General features: G+C 37.9%; 3 protein-coding genes and 1 long non-coding RNA gene across 5 annotated transcripts in view; 1 reads left to right on the top strand and 3 right to left on the bottom strand.

The window, feature by feature from the left end:
- The window catches only part of LOC135479111 (disks large homolog 1-like), a 137,887-nt gene extending 137,470 nt beyond the window's left edge, over positions 1-417 (bottom strand). For both annotated transcript variants that reach the window (XM_064758839.1, XM_064758840.1), the window contains exon 1: positions 197-417. In XM_064758839.1, coding sequence (XP_064614909.1) covers positions 197-215 — 19 coding nt within the window. In that variant the 5' untranslated portion in view covers positions 216-417. The remainder of the gene's footprint in view (positions 1-196) is intronic.
- Positions 418-1,891: 1,474 nt separating this feature from the next.
- LOC135479467 (uncharacterized) lies at positions 1,892-6,714 on the top strand. Its single transcript, XM_064759311.1, has 2 exons — positions 1,892-2,266; positions 5,011-6,714. The coding sequence occupies exons 1-2, from the start codon at positions 2,112-2,114 to the stop codon at positions 5,537-5,539; spliced, it is 684 nt and encodes a 227-aa protein (XP_064615381.1). The 5' UTR covers positions 1,892-2,111; the 3' UTR covers positions 5,540-6,714.
- A 1,245-nt stretch (positions 6,715-7,959) lies between these two features.
- Positions 7,960-14,549, bottom strand: LOC135479588 (WD repeat-containing protein 73-like). The gene is made up of 6 exons (XM_064759479.1): positions 14,460-14,549; positions 13,925-13,992; positions 13,362-13,407; positions 11,316-11,425; positions 9,827-10,231; positions 7,960-8,312 (listed from the first exon to the last, which is right to left on the bottom strand). The coding sequence occupies exons 1-6, from the start codon at positions 14,519-14,521 to the stop codon at positions 8,098-8,100; spliced, it is 906 nt and encodes a 301-aa protein (XP_064615549.1). The 5' UTR covers positions 14,522-14,549; the 3' UTR covers positions 7,960-8,097.
- Positions 14,550-14,967: 418 nt separating this feature from the next.
- LOC135479051 (uncharacterized) lies at positions 14,968-16,922 on the bottom strand. The gene is made up of 3 exons (XR_010445816.1): positions 16,810-16,922; positions 15,473-15,540; positions 14,968-15,057 (listed from the first exon to the last, which is right to left on the bottom strand). It is a non-coding gene; the product is annotated as an uncharacterized LOC135479051 (long non-coding RNA).
- Between the last annotated feature and the right edge of the window lie 5,374 nt (positions 16,923-22,296).

Raw genomic sequence — 22,296 nt, 5'->3', positions numbered from 1 at the left:
CTGTTATGTTTTCTGAGATGCGCATTTTTAGAACTCGTAATGCAATATTATCTGTTTTGATTTCGTACTTCTCAACGCAACATGAACGTGAAAATGAGACTTAGTACAAGCATAACGGACCGTGTCGAGTGAGCAATATTCAAGTCAAACGAAGAACAACCATGCGAGTAAAGAGAGTCGTATATTGTTATCTTACCTTGCTTTCGAACCGGCATGTTGGTCAGCGTTGTGAAGTAAGATCCTCCCACGGAGGGAAATCGAGAATTTAACTCAAACCGCAAACGACGGTCGCAAAGCCGTCAAGATTGGAATGTGCGTTTCAGGTCAGGCTAGCAATGATTTGCAGGTAGACAAAATCTGGTCCAGCATTCGTCAACAAGCCACATTTAGTGGTTTGTTATCAGTTTCTCGACTTTCAAAATGGCGGTGACAGGAAAAGGTTTCGATATCACGTGTCCATCACCGGGGACACACCTTTATTTTATTGCAAAATTATATATTTCAGTTTTAGTTCATGGAAATACAGCTAAGCAGTGAGATGTCATACATAAAAATAAAGAGATATGAGGAGATGTGCTTGTTTTTGGCGCAACAATCACTCCTGTGTCAACTAACAATCACAAGTTCAATCGCGGCAGTGAAATGATTGCTCCCTGCGGTGGAACTTGACTTGTGTACCTCCCGAACACAGAAGAGCATGTAGCGGTATTTCGCGCACCTGTTAATCCTCGGATGCTGTGCATGCTATTCTCATCTATTTTACGCTAACTAAGGCCCAAAGCCTAGAAAATTTTATAGCCAGTTTTTCACGAAAAGGGCATACACCACCATCCAGTTTTGAATCAAGCTGTGACCTATTTTATTAATTGGGTTAAATGTTGTTTCCCTCAAAGACGCTTAACTTGACCCAGTTAGCTTCGTTGCGCGCATACAGATATGTGTGTATTTCCTGTTCCGGTCTCGAAAGCACTTTTCCACATGGCGACGGCAAATGGGCAGTTAATATCGTAATTAATGTCACGAAAAAACATCACTGACAGTGCGACATTCGAAGAGGGCGTGCGTTAAAGGTTTTTGGTTACTACAAGACGTCCTCAAAGACATTATTTTTCAAACATTAGCACAACGAAGAACATTTTCCCATCAAATCTTACAAATTTATTGTGATTACCAGTACTAAATCAGTTTCAGAGGCCGTATCATACTCACCGTTCAGTTAAACGACACGTTAATAGTGGCATTCATAATGCCATCATAATTGATCTGATATTTACAAGCCCATAAATAACTAACGTTTTATTTATTTCAACTACATTAGTCAGTCAGGAGTTTTCAAAGCAAAGACTGATTTCAGACTGCCTTTGACATTTGTTGGGCATATCATGTCCACTGGATTCCTTTTTCCCTCTTCCTGCCTGCCTGACATTTTGTCCTGCACTTTGGAAATCATTATTTCCTGCTTTTCCAGAAAGATGACATTATTTGAAAGTAATGAAAATGAAAATTGCTCTGTTGCCAGCATCAATTTCCAAAAACAGTCGGATGGAAAATTAAGGAGTTGGGTGTCCTTAGCATTATGAACAGACAGCCTGTACAATATTAAGGAATGCTTGATATGTATCCTATATGTAATGATTGCATGATCTAACCTAGTACATCTCCATGAAATTTTAAAACAGATGGACTACATCTGACCAGAAAACTAGCGGTAAGTGCTAGCAGGACACAATAATCCCAAGCTCTCACACCAATGTGATCGATGCGAGATCCAGTCAGCTAAGGCTAACTTTTTTTCCGGTCGTGCGTGGTAAGGCCCGCCCGCAGTCTGTGGATGGTCGACTTGTGGGATTCCCGCTTTCTCTGCCCAGTTTTGTTGTATGTTGTTGCCGCTGTTGTATAAGTGAAATATTCTTGAGTATGGTATAAAACACCAATCGAATAAATAACATAATGCTAGCGATCTGTCAGACAAGTGAAGTAGTCTTTAGTACGTTGTAAAACCCCAATGAACTAAATAAAATAAATAAATGAGTGCAAAAGTAAGTGATTTACTTGTTGATTTTTGTATGTGCAGGTAATTTTATGACAGCAGCAAGGCCAGGAAGTTGACCATGAATCCAGAATCACAGGTTACAACGCGGGGTGGACAGTTACAGAGAGTTACCTCCCCTTACGGGATACCAGAAGGCGCCGTTCCACTTGACAGGCAGGAAGTATTGAAGGTTCAATGGACAACAATAAGAAACTGGAAACCAAGGAGCGAAATGTAAGCCACTATAAAGTGGAAATTTCCAAAACGTACAGGCACCATTTTGAAATTTAGCTCAGCTTTGAGATTTAGATATCAGGGACTCCATTCAGTTCACCTAAAGGTTACGCAAATTCAAAATGGGCAAGTGATTTCCTGTTCGTGCAAAATGCTCCCACCAAAATGCAAGTGAAATATTCTTGAGTTCAGAGTAAAACATGTCAAATAATTAAAAGTACATAAATAGATTAAAGTCCAGATTACCGGCCCTGATGACACAGCTGTTAGAGCTTGCGCTTCAGGGGTGGTAGATCCAGGTTTAATCCAGGGTCGGGTCACACTGAGGGGGACAGTGCAATGACTGGTTGATCCGTATCAGTGTAATGGCTCGGTTGGGGCGGCTTACTTGCCTTCGGTAAGTTGTCTCAGTGAAGCAGCACTAGATAAAAGAGGGATTGAAATCCGTCCTGCAATAAGAAGGCACATTACATGCACTCTGAGGACTCCTTTGTCACCATATGACTGAAAAATTGTTAAGCACAACATTAAGTCCCAGGCATTCACTCACTCACTCATCACTCACTCACTTACTCAAGTCCAGTGTGACATACACATTAAGCTTTTTGTACAGATTAAAAGCAAAGAAAAATAAAGTGTTAATCAAATGAAAAATCATTAAACACTGTGCAGGAAAATAGTTTAATTTATGTTTTTAGGATTTTTTTAAATGACTAAAATGAATTTAAAACAGAATTCTGTGTTGCTCTGGTGGGACTCAGAGGATATCAGGGACGTCAGAGCAATATTTTTGGCTTGAAATATTTTGTTTCAAGGTCCATTTGTTGAATGCATACATAGCTCTAAATGAAGACGCATTTTGAATGATGAAATATAGCCATTTGCTTGTGTCGAATGGCAAAAAAGCTGTGGCATCACTGATCCCAATATGGTCATAGAAGGCCACGGTAGAAACCAAATGTTTAAATGCGTTTTACTAGGTCAGCACCTGACTAATGTCTATGTCCACTGAAAGACTACCATTAACCAGCATTAAATGTTTTTTTAGATTTTTTTTTCAACACAATAAGTTTAGTGAAATTTCGTCTTGATACAGCTTCAGCACGTCTCCATTGTCAGCAAGGTGAAGTCACGTTTACTCTAGCTCTCTAGTGTTGAAGTTATTTTTTGTATAATGGTCAAAGCAGTAGCCTGTAGCAGGTAGAAGTTGTGGACTTCGCAATGAAGGTCCAGGTGATAGATAGCTTTCTCAGAAATTGAACATACTGGAAGGATATTTCTTCCACTGCTTGAACTGTTGATACATTAAGCCTGCCATACCATATATAATTTAAGTAGCCTGCAGATGCACAGCTGGGGTATTAATTACTGGTTCAGGTCATAGCCTCCTGAGGGGTTGTGCTGGTGATTTTGACCCCTTTTTAATATTTACAGAATTTCAATAGAATTTTTGTACAATTAGATTCATGCTTAATTCTGAAACAAATGGAAATAAATCTAAGTATCACTGAGGCATCAGCAACGGTGGCTGATGAGAGCTGTGCTGACCTCGTTATCACGGATGTCCGAGAAAGGACCTCGACTTGAACACGACATTTCAATAATTTTACTGTGTGTTATATAAGAAAACAGAAAAAAATCATACCTTGTATGCAACAAAAACAAAGGAGCAAAATTTAAGTTTTTAAATTCTCATAAATTTAGAGAAGAAAAATCATATCATTAGATTTAATTAATTTTAAGCATTGTCCGTTAAGATGCCATGATTCAAATCAACCTTCCTCATCCCTATTGAATTTTTTACTGAATCTGACATTTGTTATTTAGCAGATGCTGACTGAACAGTAAAATAAATGACAGAAATGTATTTTTATAATTTGAACAGCGTGTCTAAGTAGGCGTAGGGTCTTCTAGGGAGATGAATGCGATTTGGGGTGAAATGGCATGTTACATTATTTGTGATATCATCGTTGAATGTTAAACAGCTTGTAAATCAACTAATTTTATGTATGTGGTGATTTGTAAATGATACAGACCTGCCCCACAACATTGTGTGAAAATGCCCCTTGGCTATACATAACTAAATCATTGTAGAGGATCTCAAAATGATGTCATATGCTGTAGATCTGTGTAAAATTCTGAAAATGTCTGCCTAAATTCACACCAGCCATTTGTGCAGTATTCACATTTTATTCTGCATGGTATTCGGTGAATCTCATTAAAATAATAAAGTATGATACTTTTTAGAATTCCCCCAGGCTCTGCACAATTTCCTCTCACCATAATGCTGGCTGCCATTGTACAAGTGAAATATTCTTGAGTACAGCGTAAAACGCCAATCAAATAAATAAATAAATAACTTTTTAGAAAGCTTGAGTATCTTGCTTTCAATTGAAATATGTTTTAGCCAGGTGCTATCTTGGCCTTTAATGGCCTTTCATCTGACATGTACTGTATGCTAGATCTTTGCCTTTAAAATCTATACCAAAGGTGAATATACTTTGCAGTCATTGCAGTTTGCTTTTTTTTGCATGCCTGTCAAGGGAGGTAAATTAATGAGAACGGAAGTAACCTATGTCTGCAAAAACAGAAAATTCTTGATTATGGTGCTGATTATTAATCGATTAATGTCAATTAATCAATAAGTTAATTTCAACATATACGAATAAAATCGGAAAGTATCGTCATGAGTACAGAGAAAACGAATATTGTGTAATTTGCCTTGCACATTTTCTCCATTCCAGGTGGCCGTTTATCCACGGTGCATCTCTACTGGCCTCGTTCAGCGCTTTATCTGGAGCCGTGTGCAACATGTATTTCCGGGAGAAATTTAATGTGCAGAAATTTGGACGAGCGTCTACCTTTGTCCCCATCATAGTCATACCTGCTGCACTAAGCATGATTACACACCAGCTCTGGGTTAGCAATACGATTCTTGTCGATGAATTCTCGTGCCCGTTGTGCGGACAAGTACGAGCGGGGACCATACAAGCCATCTTGGGTGCAGTGTATCCGTGCACGTTGGCCGCTCCATTGGCGATAGTTCTGGCGCGACGCAACTGGACGTACCCAGTCCCTACAATCACGGAACACAGACAGGTGCTGAGCATGCTCAGTAAGACTGGACGCCCATTTCAACTGCCTTTCCTGGTCATTTTCATGGGGCAATTTGTCATGGGAATGGCCATGGCAAAGCAACAACAGCGCGTTTTCAACGAAAAACTGTCAGCTGGCATGTTGCCAAGGGATCCAAATGATATTGATAGGAGCTGATGAAAGATGCATCTTAGTTAAGTATTAGTTTTTTTTTTAAATTCTTTTTTATTGTAAAGGTCTCTATGAATACATTTTGAATTGTGTAAGAGATTCAATAGTCATGAATTGATGTTTAGAACCGGAATTTGTGATAGCTGTCTCACCAGGCAATTATTCTGTGTGTTTGTGCTAATTTTGTTTGTTCAAATATACGAGATTAAACTCCCAGTTTTTGAGTGTGAAATATGCATACCTTGTGGGGTCACGACAGTTAGATAGATTCTGTGTAGAACCTGTGGGACTTTCACTTTCACTTTTATCACAGAGACACTGCTGGCTTAATACAAATCACACACACTTGTTTGCTGGTAGTCATGTGTTTTTTCACCTTTTAACAAATCCTACACACAAATCTTATTACACATCTACACATGTTAACACACTGAGAATCAAGCCAAAATATTTAATGCCAGCAGTAAATTTTATATGTCATTCATAGTGTAACCCAGGTTTTTACAACTTGTTCCAGTTTGTGGGGGAGGGGGTTATATACTGTCACCAGATGATGAAAGAACACAGCCCAAGTCAGAGTCACACTTCAGGATCAATATATTTTAACACCTGATCCCTAAAAAAATGATCAGCTAATGTGACTGGGTCAGAGTGGATATATATCAGCCGGTTATATTCCTGGTTTGTGACAGTTTGAAATGACTGCAAAACCTGATGGTGTTGGACGGCATGATTGATTGATTTTTTTTTTTATTTCATCATTGTTTTACGCCATACTCAAGAATATTTAACTTGTACGATATTGACTAGGATTATGGGAGGAGGTAACTGGGCGATACTCACAATCCAAAGGTTGCTGTCAGGCCTTCCCACATGTCGAGAGGAAGCCAGCGCGAGCTGGACGAACTTACAGTGACCGCATTGGTGTTTACGCTAATTTTTGAAGGCTGCAAAGCAACCACAGTGGGGAGAGGATCCTGGGTCATTTTGTCACTCTGACATGCTAAGCAGGGAGGCCTGAATCACAAGATTACAACCGTGAGAAAACATGGACATGTGTACTGCAGGTGTGCCAGAAATCTCAGGTGTGCTCTGTGGAGCTTGTTTCCTTCATGTGTTCAAATGTTTCATGTTGAAAGTAAGGTCCATTATATTTTAGAATGATGGTGATGGCAGGGTTGGATTTGAACCTTGAACCTTTAACCTTTACAGTGGCCTAATTTGAGGAAGAGTTAGACCAGTGAGCATAGTGGGCACACTCCAAGGTTTGAAGTTTTCTCCTTCACTTCATAAAGCATTTATCCATGTTAATGTAACCTGTTTGCGGTTTGATCACCTGTGAGACTGTCTTATGTTGTTGGGTGGACATGTGACTGGCCTTTGGAGGAAACAAGTATTAAATGTGTGCTGGGCAAAGACACGTAAATACTCTGCTGGGTTTTTACAAAGGTAATTTAAACAAGTTAAGGTGCTGAACATGGGTATTAACCCAATTACATAATACTGTATAATACACATATTACATGTATGCCCACATGTATGCACATTAATATATATATATATACATGTGCAGGTCAAGGTAGGTTGGAGTTGAGAGGTCAGTCTGACGGTTAGACCGTAGATCACAGGGTTACTGGTATCCTGTTTATCAGAGGCATCTAAACATAATGTTGAGTTCGTTTTCATGCTTATAAAGTGCCAAACTCGCATTAGAAATTTAGATGACCTACTGTATCTACTTGGTGGGGGTACAAATACATATTATGATGCAAGGTCCTTTCTCGTAGACAACAAGATATGGTGGTCTATGCCAGCTGACCTTCACCTCCAACCAAAACATAACATTCCCAAATTATTCTACCAAACATTTAATGTACAAATTATAAATCAAGAGTGTAAAAAAATGTATGTAATAATAATCTAAGGAGTAGATTGTTATGCTAGGGGCTGTATACATCTTGTACAACCCAGAACAGTTACCGCACAAGTAGACTGTTACTCTGGGACACTGCATGCATACTGTACAACCCAGAACGGTTACTGCACGAGTGGACTGTTACAATGGGACACCGTATGCATATTGTACAACGCAGAACAATTACTGCACAAGTAGACTGTTACACTGGGACACGGTATGCATATTATACAACCCCAAACAGTTACCATCCGAGGAACAACGGTAAGAGTCAGACATGATAATTACATGTATGTGATGCATGTGACGTCATTGTTTGGTATGTGCTGGTAAACCTTTGTTCTTAAGGTAGTCAAAATGTAAAATTACACACAGAGACAAAATAGAATAACACAGAATAACAAAATATGACGCAAACATTGAAACATGATATCGATTTATCCTCATGGGGAAACAATAGATAGGAGCAGGTTGGAAGAGAATTTTGTTCTTTCCAGCTAATGATGAAAAACAGGCATTTTAAATTACATGTATTGCAAGTTTTATTGCAATAAACCTTCTATCTAAACCCCAATTGGGACCCCATTTTAGAGGGTGCATCGAGTTAGACCCAATGAACATGTTTTCAACGTTGGTCTAGATTTTAGGATCATGTTCCCTCCCTCTGCCAAGCATGGAGTGAACCATCTGAGCCTGAAGACAAAATCAGATCTGGTTGCCATGGATGCCAAATATGAGCTGTTACAGTAACTGTTTTTGATTGGTTGCTGCAGGCCATGTGACCATCATGAGTGAAATGTGATTGGATGACTGATCCGTCCACCATGTTATTGAAACTGTACACATGAATAGAGTGGTCCAGTCCTGAAACATAAACATACGAAAAGTTCAATTACTGTAAATCTTTAACTTTTTCAGCTCCTAAAACACTTCTTTCTGAGAAAGTTATGCATACAATTATTGTGGAAATAACGCTATAAATGATCCGTTTGTTTCATTACAGATGCAAGCTGTGTCATTAAAATTTGCAAATTATTTCTCTGTACACCATTGTTCTCTCAGCATTTTTAAAATTATTATATCTATAAAGGTGAAATGTGTAGATTTCTTCCAGTGATAAAATTGATATCTCACTGGCTAAAGTTAAATATCACTTTTGTTAGTATAAATCCTGATGCCATGACGTCAAAAAGAAACATTTTGTTTTATGACGTTCCAATCTGAGCTTAACAGAATGACTTCATAATACAAGTTCAGTCAACTTTAACATTTCTTACGTCACGCAACAAGACACAACGTCATACAAGATGTCATGTGTGACGTTGCGCTATGTACACAAGACTGTGAAGGCCTACAGCTAAAACCATTAAACCAGTTCAGATACACAAAATCACGATATTGTTTCGAGGGTTATCATTTTCACCTCTCACTTGAAAAATACTTCGACCTTCACTGTGCAATATCCTCTATAGATTGGTTGCAGAGGCAGTTGAGAAGGTTGGAGAATTAGGGTACATACAATAAAGATTTATTCCATCGCAGCAGTGAGTTTATTTACTGACTTGACTGATGTTTAACACCATAATGACCCAGGAGCCTCTCACCAATGCAGTCACTGCGAGTTCAAGTCCAGCTCATGCTGGCTTCCTCTTCGGCCCTACATGGGAAGGTCTGACAGCAACCTGTGGATGGTCGTGGGTTTCCCCCGGGTTCTGCCCGGTTTCCACCAACCATAATACTGGCCGCCGTCATATACGTAAAATATTCTTGAGTACGGCATGAAACACTGGTCAAATAAATTTAACACTATATTGAAGGTTTTTCACTTGTATAATGGCAGTTTGTTTTATGGGTTGAGAAAACCCGAGTGTCTGGCATCAACCACCAACCTTTGGAAAGTGACTGAAGAATTGTGATACTGGAACTTTTAAATCTGGCTATTAAGTTATTTCACAAAGTTTCTTTATGATAATAACTTCTGATCTATTTTCAGCAATCCTTTGATTTACATTCTATCATCATTATCAAGCATGTGAAGACACAACCAAGAAAATACTGATTATATACAAGAAGAACAGAGAAATGCATAGAAAACAAGGGAACTATGTGTACACCTGTTGTGTGGACAGACATACAATCATAACATAATAAGGTATGTTATAAAACACACATTGTAAAAAAGTATAACTGCACAAAATACAAGCATGATAAGTGCACTAAACACTCAGTATATTTTTGGTCTATCTTCACATGCTTAACCACCATGTTGGAATGTACATCGAAATGTTAGAAAGAAAAAAAAAAAACTGAAGTCGTTATCCATAAAGAAACTGTGTGAAGTTACTGTTAACTTCTATATGCCCCTTAAATGAACTTACCAGACACTGACACAACATCTTTGTGAGTAGGAGAAGTTTTTAGCATTCCATAGCATTCCTCCTCGTGTGAATCGCAAGATGTCATTCCAGCTAGCTTCACAAGAAACGCACTTTTCTTTGCATTTCGTAAATCCACTTTCACCACATTCCCTCCAGGTCCAAGGGAGAGGACTCCTGATGACTCGCTTATGCATCCCGCACTCTTCTCAATATCGTAAGTCCAGTAGCTGCAAGTCTGATCTGTGATGGCAGTAGAGGTTGTCTCCCTAGAATATAAGCACTCTCCTTTGTGTAACCCTTCTCGCAGATCTAGCCTCCACACTTTACAGTTTTTCTGGCAGCATGCCAGTAAAACATGGTCATCCAACAGAAATAACTTGTTCAGACAATCGTCAGCCAGAAAATCTGAAAATATAACCAAGAACAAGACCAGCCAGAAAATCTGAAAATATAACCAAGAACAAGACAACATTTATTTATTTATTTATTTATTTGATTGGCCTGGTTTTCTCTCACTATGATGCTGGCCACCGTCATATAAGTTAAATATTCTTTAGTATGGAGTAAAATACCAATCAAAAAAATAAATAAATAGATTTACTGACTGGAATTCTATGCCGTACACAAGAATATTTCACTTATACGACGACAAATAGCATTATGATGAGGGGAAAATGGGCAGTGCCCAGAGGAAACCTACAACCATCCCCAAGTTGCTGGCAAGACAAACATTCCGTTGCCAAACATGCCAAACTGTTCAAAGTCATCAGATGTAATCCTTTCAATTATATGTATGTATGCTTTGAGTTTTACGTTGTATATAACACTTTTTCACTCATATGGCAATGAGGAGTCTTCAGGTGTGTTCTTATACTTTGTCTTATCGTGGCTGAGCCAGTTCATGCTACCAAAGCGCTCCAACCACTGAAGTATCATGCAGAGGACACCAGACATGACACCCCACCCAGTCACATTATACTGACCTCAGGCCAACCAGTCCTGTTTCATTGTTTCAACTTCTCAGTGCTTAGCTCAAAGTGAGGCAGTAACAAGTATCGTTGCTAAAGGCTTTGGTATCACCTGACCTGGGTCCTTTCAATGATAAACCAGGAGTGAGCATGCATAAAATTCATACACAACAAGACAATGTGTGTGGAAATGAATACCACAACGACAGTTCACCAATACACTGGACAAGCTGGCCTATGCTCCGGACTGGTGAAACCCCATAGCTTTGGGGAGAATTGGGATATACTGGAGCCCGTGCTGTAATGAAGCATGTTAACATGAAAAAGTAATCGTAGGTTCAGACAAAACCTTCCCTCCAAAAACAAAAAAAAAATAAGTCAACATCACAGACATTTGGCAAAGATCTCATCCTTGATCAAATGTACTTGTGTAGTAAGGTTGGTAATCGTTGTGTTTGGTGTTTTTTTTTTTTTGTGTGTGTCGTTGATGTATTTCATATGATGTTAAGAGAGCCACTTACTTTGACTGTGTCCTGTAACCTTATTGGTTGATGTGTCCACCAGGCAGATATCATTCAGTCTCGAACCAAACACAACTTGGTCAGAGCTACAATCCAATGTGGCAGACTTGCTGAAAACGCAAGAAAAGACTCTTCTAAATGCACACAAAAATTCAATATGTTTTATTTTCCGCAAATAAAATCAATCAGACAATGTGAAATCAATTTTGAAGACCTTTTAACCACCAAAACCTGGATTTTTTTACTGACATAAGCTGCCTTACTGGAATACTATGCTGAAGACACCCAGTCACAATATAATGACACCAGACATGACACCCAGTCACAGTAATAACACTAGGTATATCACACAGTCACAATATACAGACACCAGGTACATCACAGTCACAGAATACAGACACCAGACCTGACCTGATCTCTTCACAGAACGTGCAGTGTACTGTAAGAAATAATGCTAAATGTAATAACTGTGTAATATTTATTACATTACACTACTCGTAATTCACTTTATAAATCTTTGTATGGATTCGTTGGACGCGTACAGATTATGTGTTGGACTGTGCCAAATATTCAGTTGGTTCAAAACGTGGTATATTCTCCAGGGTAACGCAAGGCCAAGTTTAAAAGATCCTCGAGACCTGATGTGACATATTACCTCTTTTATAGTGCTTGACACCATGCATATTCTGTGCAATATACGTGGGAAGGTCTGCAAGCAACCTGCGGATGGCCGTGGGTTTCCCCCAGATTTTGTCTGGTTTCCTTCCACCATAATGCTAGCTACTGACAAAGTGGTGATATGAAAACGGGCATAGCCATATCCCCGGCTGTCTGATTCCTCAAGAGTTTTAGGTCAGTTTTTCTTGTTCAAGACTTATAAACTTCAAGAAAAATGCTCTCCTAAGCACAAAAGCTCCTGTTAACCATACTTTTGTTGTTTTAGTTTTCTGCATTCTTGTCTAGGAAATTACTTCCCCAAATCTGGCTGATCGGTAAAGCTTGAATGTGATTGGTTAATTCAGGTCACATGGTTTGATTTGATTTGATTTGATTGGTGTTTCAAGATTGAGGAAACCGGGCAGAGCCTGGGAGAAACCCACAACCATCCGCAGGTTGCTGACAGACCTTCCCACGTACGGCCGGAGAGGAAGCCAGCATGAGCTGGACTTGAACTCACAGCGACCGCATTGGTGAGAGACTCCTAGGTCATTACGCTGCGCTAGCGCGCTAACCGACTAAGCCACGGAGGCCCCAGGTCACATGGTCACATGGTCAATAGTGTGCTGGGTATAAATAGAGAAGCTTTCCAAGTATTTGCAGATGACACAAAGGATAAGAAACTGTAAGTATCTTACTACATAATAATTAATACATTCCATAGTGAATACCAGTGTACTGAGTGGTAAATAAATGAATGGTTGGATATTTTATGTAGGTAAAATACCGTAGTTTGATATGGAGAGTAAGGTTAATGAGAGCCATCTTCCACTAGGCTAAATACCAAGCCAAATGCACCAGAACACATTATGTATAAAGGTGTGTGTATCAGTGAATTTGTGAAATATCACAAATCCTCTTGGATCTTCAGTATTTATATCAGAATAAAGAAGTATGTGTTACAGCCAATACTGACTTTATTTATTTGGTCTTATACCCATCAACTGGTTGATTTGTGATGTTGCTATCAATATTATATCTATTCACTGATTGGTGACCTTTATCAACATGTGATTGGTGTTTACAATACCACAGCGCAAATAAGTACTTGACCGATCCTCATATGCTTAGATTCAAGCAACGGAGGAGACAAGGTCGGTTGTTGTGAAGCAGAATTTGAGCCACGGTCTGCTGCCTAAAACACAGACAATCTTACTTAATTGTGTACATCACATGAAAGCATACAATTTTTACTATGATGTACAGAGACCGTGAAATCAATACACTCCTTCATCCCCTATCTGTATACTAGTATATCCTGGGTGACAAGGAATTGATTTCTGCTCACCAACCAACCGTTACACAGCTATAATAGTTTGTTCATCTTACCTGATGTGGTTGGCATTTTCAATTTTCTCACATTCATCAATCAAGTCTGAAATGAAAACACATTACTATTATACAACAATCTTCATTTCTATATGAATACAAAACATAACTTTGACATTTCATTAAACATGTTAAAAAGGAAACTCCAAAAATTTGTTTATTTATTTATTTCATTGGATTTTATGCTCAAGAACATTTTACTTATACGATGGCAGCTATGTGGAAGGAAACCTTGCAGAGCTGAGGGGAAACCTGCGACCATCTGCAGGTTGCTGGCAGACCTTCCCACGTAAAGACGGAGAGGAAGTCAGCATTAGCTGGATTTGAACTCACAGCGACCTCAATGGTGAGAGGCTCCTGGCTCATTGCACTTCGCACACAAGATAATCACCTCAGCCACGGAGTTTGAAGTGATCCGTTCAATAATTCATCAATACACTCAATCAATATACATGTATATGACACCCTGTCTACGTATTAAATCATGTAATCATCAAAACATTAAGTAAACGACACAATCTGTTGGATAAACACTGTGAAAGTCAAACTAAGCAAAGGCACACCTGTAGTACAATCCCCTAACCTCCATATTGACAAACCATTTGTTTCCTTCTTTGTCATTGCAACTAACCTATAAAAGACAAAATCATTTTTATTAGTTATAGTACATGTATTAAAGTCTTTGGACTGCAAAAAAGAAAAAAATATATACGGGTGTGTTACATGGAATATATACATGTATGACATATATGACGGTTGCCATATTAATTGAATAATTGTTCAATGCCACACTTTCAATTACACAAAGGCAGTTTTATCAGTGGAAGAAACCAAAATGCATGGATTAAACCACTAATCTTTGGCAAGTTACTGATGAACTTTGTTAGACATCAGTGCCATAATCGTCAAAGACAAGTTGTCTTCAACAAACATAAGAGCGCTTTACTATAGCCATTGACAACGTACTGTCCCTCAGGCTCCAGTAAATAGTGGGGCAGGAAGAGTCTATAAATTCCAGGTTACACAACCTTCAAAATGACTTTTACTAAGACACATTCACAATACTTTAATGAATAATTCTAAAGGTACTTTACACACCTTGTATCTGGAATGTGCTTTACTTCATTCACAGCTTCTGTGCTAAACCCTCCGGATAACATGCGGAAATCTCTCTCACTACATAACCCCTGGGATAAAAAAAAAACAAAAAACAAAAAACAATTTGAATAAGACAGCCTTGAAACAAGAAAAAATTAGTTCTAACAATATTTAACACTTAGCTTTGTAGAAATCATGCTCAGGTGAAATAGAAACATGATTATATTCTGCACAGACAAATTGTAATGTTGTTTCTAGACTTTGGGATGGCCAATGACAATTTACTGATTTACAGGTTTTGACAGCTCATTGGACAGATCTTTTTAATGAATATGTATAAACATTAACAGAACTACTGCACTGAGTATAATGAAGAGGCACACACACAGATCCAGGTAGATGTAGCCATGAATGGACACACAGACAAACAAACAGGCAGCTAGTCTGCGGCATATTCTGAGGCTACGGTATGAAGAAAACAAAGAGAAATTAAGACAAAATTTAATCACCTCTGTTTCTGTAGTTGTCAGGATTTTTTCTGGTAATGAGAGCTCCAATACTTCATACTTCTCTTTTCCCTGAGTACTTGCACATATACCTGAAAAAGGGTCAACCATGCATAAGGTTAAATGATAAATCACCCAACAAATCAAATTTTAGGATGTGTGATATTTAAAACAGAACATTCCAAGATGATAATTTACTTAAAACTAACGAAGGAACCACAACAATCTTTCAATTATCATTATTACATTGATGTATAAATAAATTTGCCTTCTTTAATCCTATCTATTAACTACCAGATAACACCAAATCATTTCTGCTACCTAATGAAATAAGTACACACTCGTATACTGTACATTTTATGAGTCCAACTAAAAAGGGCTCTTGCTTACACTTAGAGCCCTTGGTGGCTGCCCATTTACTCCCTGTGAAAAATAGTACCGGCACTGCTTGATGGGCTAAAATTTCAATGGTGACTTCATATTGTGTATGTATGCAGAATAACTCACTTTTATCACTGACCCATGTTAACGATGTAGCAGCATTGTGTAGATCAAACATTAACAGTGCCTTATACCTGAAACAAGACAGTTAAAAATTAAATTTATAGAAAAAGGGATTCGGGGATTTTCAAGTTGAGGTTGCTTTCGATCACCTTGGTAGAGTGATGTCAATTTACTGAACAATCAGCTTTTCACACTGACATGACTGAGCATCTGAGAAAGAGCTCATTTACTAACAAAAGGTTCAACCTAGTCTTTACAACTATTGGGTATAATCTAATAATTAAAAGATGTAAACATATTGTTCATTTATCTATTTATTTAATTTATTTGATTGGTGTTTAACGTCGTATTCAAGAATATTTCACTTATATGAAGGCAACCTGCATTATGGTGGGAGGAAACCGGGCGGAACACGGGAGAAACCCACGACCATCCGCAGGTTGCTGGACACCCTCCCACGTACGACCGGAGAGGAAGCCAGCATGAGATGGATTTGAACTCACAGCCACCTCAATGGTGAGAGGCTCCTGGCTCATTGCACTTTGCTCACATGCTAACCACCTCAGCCACAGAGTTTGAAGTGATCGGTTCAATAATTCACCGACCGGCCCGGATAGCACAGTTGGTAGAGCGTCCGCTTCGGGACCGGTAGATCCAGGATCAATCCTTGATCGAGTCACACCTAAGACTTTAAAAGAGGAAGTTGTAACTTCCTCGCTTGTCGTTCAGCATGAAGGGGATAGTGCAACGACTGGTTGACCCGTATCAGTATAATGGCTCGGGCGGGGCGGCTTACTTGCCTTCGGTAAGTCGTCTCAGTGAAGCAGCACTAAATAAAAGAGCGGTGGAAATCCGTCCTGCAACAAGGAGGCACATTATACGTACATGCACCCTAATGATTCCTTCGTCGTCATATGACTGAAAAATTGTTGAGTACGACGTTAAACCCCAAGCACTCACTCACTCACTCAATAATTCACCAATTCACCACAGCCACTGCATTGGTGAGAGGCTCCTGGATCATTACGCGCCAACCAACTGAGCCAAGGAGGCCCGTGTAAATTTTCGTCAAGCCGAAACAACACAACTGCTATTAAACACTGATAAAGTCACAATACTACAATAAAGCAGTTGCATTTGTAAGGCAATCTAGTAGCTGTTACATGACAATGTTATTATAATAAGAAGACAATGCACTTGCAGCTGAAAGACAATGCAATTGTTTACAGCAAAAAAACAGTAGAGCGTTGTTGTTGTTGTGAATCACTGTCAATATGCTGCGCCTTGTATGATGTAATGAGAATAGGAGTCGTTTATGGACAACGTTCAGTTAAGCTTACCTTCTGATGCTATCAAATAGCCAGTCGTCTTCGACATCATCCATGGTCCTAATCATTCAAATTTTCGAGTCGCTCAGGTTTCATGTGTTCTCACAAGGGCGCTGCCATTTTGTTTTCCCGCGATTCAAGAAAAGATGCTAACCTATTGGTTGATAATATTCACCATTCACCACGAAAGCTTCCTATGACAAATCTGCCAGTGTCTTACAGTGATACAATTTTCTTTTGTTCAGTTTGAAATATTAAAATATGAATATCTCAGTTTAATGGGAATGGACTGCAGTTTTATTGACAACATGGGATTAAATAAAAACTTCTTCAATGTGAATTTTTTTTATTTAGATTTAATTTAAATTTTAACATTTAAACAGGCTTATAAACACAGCTTTACTCTTACTAGGGGCATATTACTTCAGCTACATATTGTATGTCTTGATGGCTTTTTCTTGTAAAAAAGTCCAAATGACATACTGTTGACTGATTATAGTGCTGCTTCACTCAAATATCATGCTAAGAACACCATCGCATGTACCTCACCCAGTTAAAACAAATTATCATCACGCAATGCTGAGATAAACTAAAGTCACCAAGTGACGCCCAAGAAAAACAATTATGTAAAAGATTTGTCATTCTTTTTGCTTCCAAAATTATTTTGATCACATACATGTAACAACAGTGTCTGAAACATACACTTAAAGCTGTTAGGTCCCACTGCCCACTGTGAGTGTGCCAATAATTGCGGCCAATAATGCCAGGCTTACAGGGTAGAGACAGGATTGCAGGTGATAGAACCAGCAGCAGTTGAATTCATCCATGCCGTCAAGAATCTCGAACTAATCCACTGCAATGGCATTTCCATCCAAGTCATGGCAAGATTCGGCACGATAGTGATGTGGACTCCAGTTCTTATTCACACTTTCTAGTTCATTTATCTGTTTATGCATTTGCTTGTTGTTCAATGCCTTATTCCAAAATTTTTCACTTTGATGGCGGTAATAGTTTTATGGGTGGAGGAAACCAAGTCTAGGGGGTAAACCGCTGAACTTTGTCAATTACTTGCAACTTTAAACACGAAAATCATACTGCTGGAAGACAAATAGTCAATGAACATTAGACTGCTCAAACAGCTGCACGAGAATCGTCAACTGCTTGTTGACACCAATACTTCACAACAAGGGATTGGATTTACAAATCCCATATCCAAGGTCAGGTTTGAACCCTCACCTCCTGTGCTTGCCATTGAAAGGCAAGCTCTCTAACGACTTGACCTTAGGCATACTCCCCACTTCTTATTTCAGGTAACAAACATATAACTCAGGCGGTGTAACAAATAAAAGAACACAGAATACAAGGTCACCTATATATACACTGAGTGTTTAATCAAGTTCACAGAAGAGGTCAAATAGACAACACAACAGCATTTTTTTTTAACCAGTTACCCATATTTTCCATACTCCTCGCAGCGCATGTTCCGTTCTCTTGGCTCACATTACATCACTGCCACCACTACACATTTGGAGTCTGAGCGATGCACGTAGGTTTGTTTAGGCTTAACCTCAATACTGGTGTCCCTGCACAGAACCATTTAATCAGCATTCGTCAATAAAATTGTCTCAGGTGTTGGTTAGAATCGTGTTGTGCATATTTCAGATAAAATGGATCCATGAATATAAAGTGTTATTAGGACACAAAGGGTGAGTGTTTATGTTTTCTGGACATCACTTCCTGTCTTATTACCCTGATGCCAGTCACCTTTGTGATGTTCACAATTTTTCTGGAGAGTTTGTTAGTGGTGGTGGTGATGTAAAACAAATTTAGAGAGCAGAGCATGCGCTGTATAAAGGGGGTACGCACATTCTCCTTCAGTTCATACAGTACGTGAATGATGTGATGGATGATCTAGGACTTTAAACACTGAACCCTACAAGTAAGTTACTGACAGCAAAAGGGTAAATCTTGCTCTAAATCCTACCCAGGTCAGCAGCATTCATTTGCAATGCTATCAACCATCAAAACATTTGTTTTTGCAACGCTGGTAACAACATAGTAACGTACAGCTTTGAAATGTAGCAGCAAACAAGACTCATAATTTGTCTTTCTGTTTTTCCTTAGATGACATATATGCCTGCAGTTACAAATGTGTAGAAAATGTAGATTTTGATACATTACTTAAGTTTCCATGCCGGAATGATACAGGTAATTAGTTTTCATCACAACAATGTAAAGTGTGGTCACATTCTGTTTCGAAATAGGTCAATCATTGTATATATTAGACCATGCTGCCTGGAGTCTATGGCCTATACATATTTCAATAGAAATGGTTGAATAATCAAAACAGCCATGAATATGTTTCAATATCAACTCCATTATTATATACACAGCACACGAACACTTCATATACAAATGCTTTAAACACTGCACTCAAGGTTCAATTTTGAGTTTTTTCTTTCTTTCTTCTTCTTATTTTGCAATATATATTGTTAATAACAATACTATAACTATAATTACAATACCTAACTATTGATACACTGCATAAGCCCATTATAAATGTAATTAACTTGCTATTAACTTGGTCTGGTATTAACTTGTATATCTGGTAAGTATCTAACTAGCAATTTCCAACAAAATGTAGCTAATTTCTCTTCTCAATGCATGCAATCAGGTAGTTACATGCAAACCAATAATGCCTGACCTCACAACATAATCAAAGAAATAAATATCAAGGTCAAGAAAATATCTGGGTATTTTACTGTCAATTCTCAGTAGGACTCTTGCACACAATTCCTTCACAATACCCTGACAAAATATGTGCTATAATACGTTATTTGATGCAATATCAATGGGACTGAAATTACATCACATTCCACCAAAAAAAAGAAGTAAAAAGTACAAAATATTCCAGGTAAGATACTGACCACAGTTTCTAAGTAGGAGTTACCATTTCAAAAATAATTTATTTTTCAATTTTTGAATCATTTCTTACGTACATGTTATTAAAACATTGTGAATTAAGAAGAGCAAGTTATATTAAGATATGAAATCCTGCAAACTTCAATTTAATTCAAATACACCTAAAAAAAGTGTCTACTTAGTGTAATATTGTATATAACTGGTTTGAGGTCAGGTTTAGCTTTCTGGTATATACAAAGGTAGCTAGCTATTTTTATCCATATCCTGCTAGCTTCAGAATCTACTGGAATATCACTGCGAGCTAGGGAGTATGCAGTTAACATACTGGCTGGCACAAAGTTATCCCCCTTTGAAATTTTATTTTGAACTGTTCTGTGGGATTATAATATCATGTCAGCTCTGTTTCCTTTACCTACACAATGTTATTTAAAAACTATGTTGATAATAAAAAGGCTAAGGAAAATGTAGGAAGACTTAACAAAAAGAAAAAAAAAGCGTAACAGCAAACAACTTTGACAGTTTCATCCGTTACAGCAGGCCTGTACTTGTACAGGCAACACAAAAATGTCCATGTGCATTAACATATGTGAGGCAGGAATCCTTTCCCAAACCAATATGAAAGAACAAAGGAAACAAACATAATATTAACAAAGAAACAAACATAATATTAACAAATAAAAAAAGACATTCAAAGCAAAATACATAATCCTAAACAAAAAAACATATATACACACATACAGTGACACATAATTTTGTTCACTTTGTCACCCGAAATTAAAAAAAAAAAAACATTTCTTCCCACATGCCATATGTATATTTAAATAATGTTTGTTTTACACGAAAGTAAAATAGCTGCTATATGTAACTGTGATAAAATGGTCCTTCGTTGTAAATCACGCTTACCTACAAACCATACAGGCCACACCACTGCTTATAATAACATAAATAATTGTTTAAGTCAATAACTGAATTGAACAACTTTGGATAATAAATTACCTTAGTGCAATTCATGTTGTGAAGAAAGACCAGTCTTGACAGTTTCCACCAATGGAATGGATGAGCTACCACCATAATGGAGGTGTTGCCACCATAGTAGAAGAGTGGCCACCATAATGGAGGTGTTGCCACCAAAAAGGAGGTGTTGCAAACCATAATGCAGGTGTTGCCACCATAATGCTGGTGTTGCCACCATAAAGAGGTGTGGCCACCATAATGCAGGTGTTGCCACCAATAAAAATGGATGTGCAGTCAACTTAATGGATAATCTGTATTTAGTAGGACATTTGTATCTGACAATACCCAGTGTTCATCTTAAGCCTTTCCCATATTACACTTCTCCGTTTCTCCATTTAAATTATCAAGTCTACACTAAAGGGAACCTCTTTAAATACAGCCTACTTGCAGATCATAATCTAATAAGATATAAAATGTTTAGAAAATTTTGGACTCTTTGGCAAGTGGAAGCGCGGACGTGGCAATAAATCATCTAGGCTTTCCTGGTTCACGTTACACTGACAAGTAACCATGGCGACAACAATGTAGTCTTACATCATAATATTCTATGATCAAAAGATATTACAATAAATAGGAACCGGTTTACTTGCTTGATCTATCCCACTTTTACGTGTCAAAGACAGCTAACATAACAAAATGTCCATTTATTTCTGTAATTTATCACACCTGAACTACTATCCACTAATTTCAACAAATTAAAACTGTAACCTTACATAACAAACTTCATGAAAAATATGAGAAATGTATTTATTTCCCATCCTACTAGCACTAACAAAATACCTTGATTGTATTTGAAATGCTAACATATCAACTAGTATATGGAAACAATTTTATGGTGTATAACCAATAATTTCACAAATTTCTAAATGCAAAGTCAATATAATTTTTTTTTTTTTTACATTTTAACTTACAGGCCTGGTATTATTCTATAAAAATTAAGATCAAACACACTTTCCATGAGGTTCAATTTGTCTTTTTTCCTGAAGTCAAAGTAAAATCTCATCAATTTGTAACAAAGTACATGTACCTGGCACAATACATGAACAACTTTTGATGCTAATTATCTCCCTTTGTGAGCTCAGTTTTAAATGCATGTCTATTACATTGACTGACTCCAACATTATAATGCTTCAAGTAGATGTACATGTAATAAAACACTGATTAGAATAACAACAGTACGTATCCTAGGGGAGATGTGATAACACACTTCTTGACATTAATGTACACTACTCATTTGGTACTGTAATATTGTGTGATCAAGGGACGACAATTCGCTTCTGTGCATCAATGTAAATCACAAACCTGGAGAGCGAATTAAAGAACATCTGGTACTTTAGGAGTAGGTATATGTAATTTCAAAATGCCAAACATGCCAACTAAATGAGTATATACTGATGAAATGCCCTGTACAGAAAATATTCCCAGCATGCCAGGTTATCTAAAATGTTAAAATAAGCAATTTATACAATATACAAAAAAATACTATTCAGTTATTCTCGGGAAACTGAGATACCCAGTAAATGCAAATTCCGCCCTAAAATTCAGCACAGTACACTGTAAACA

Source organism: Liolophura sinensis, chromosome 12 (genome assembly GCF_032854445.1).
Source record: "Liolophura sinensis isolate JHLJ2023 chromosome 12, CUHK_Ljap_v2, whole genome shotgun sequence".
NCBI classification, from domain to species: domain Eukaryota; kingdom Metazoa; phylum Mollusca; class Polyplacophora; order Chitonida; family Chitonidae; genus Liolophura; species Liolophura sinensis.
Note: the sequence above shows the minus strand (reverse complement) of the source record. Positions and strands in the feature narration are given on the sequence as shown.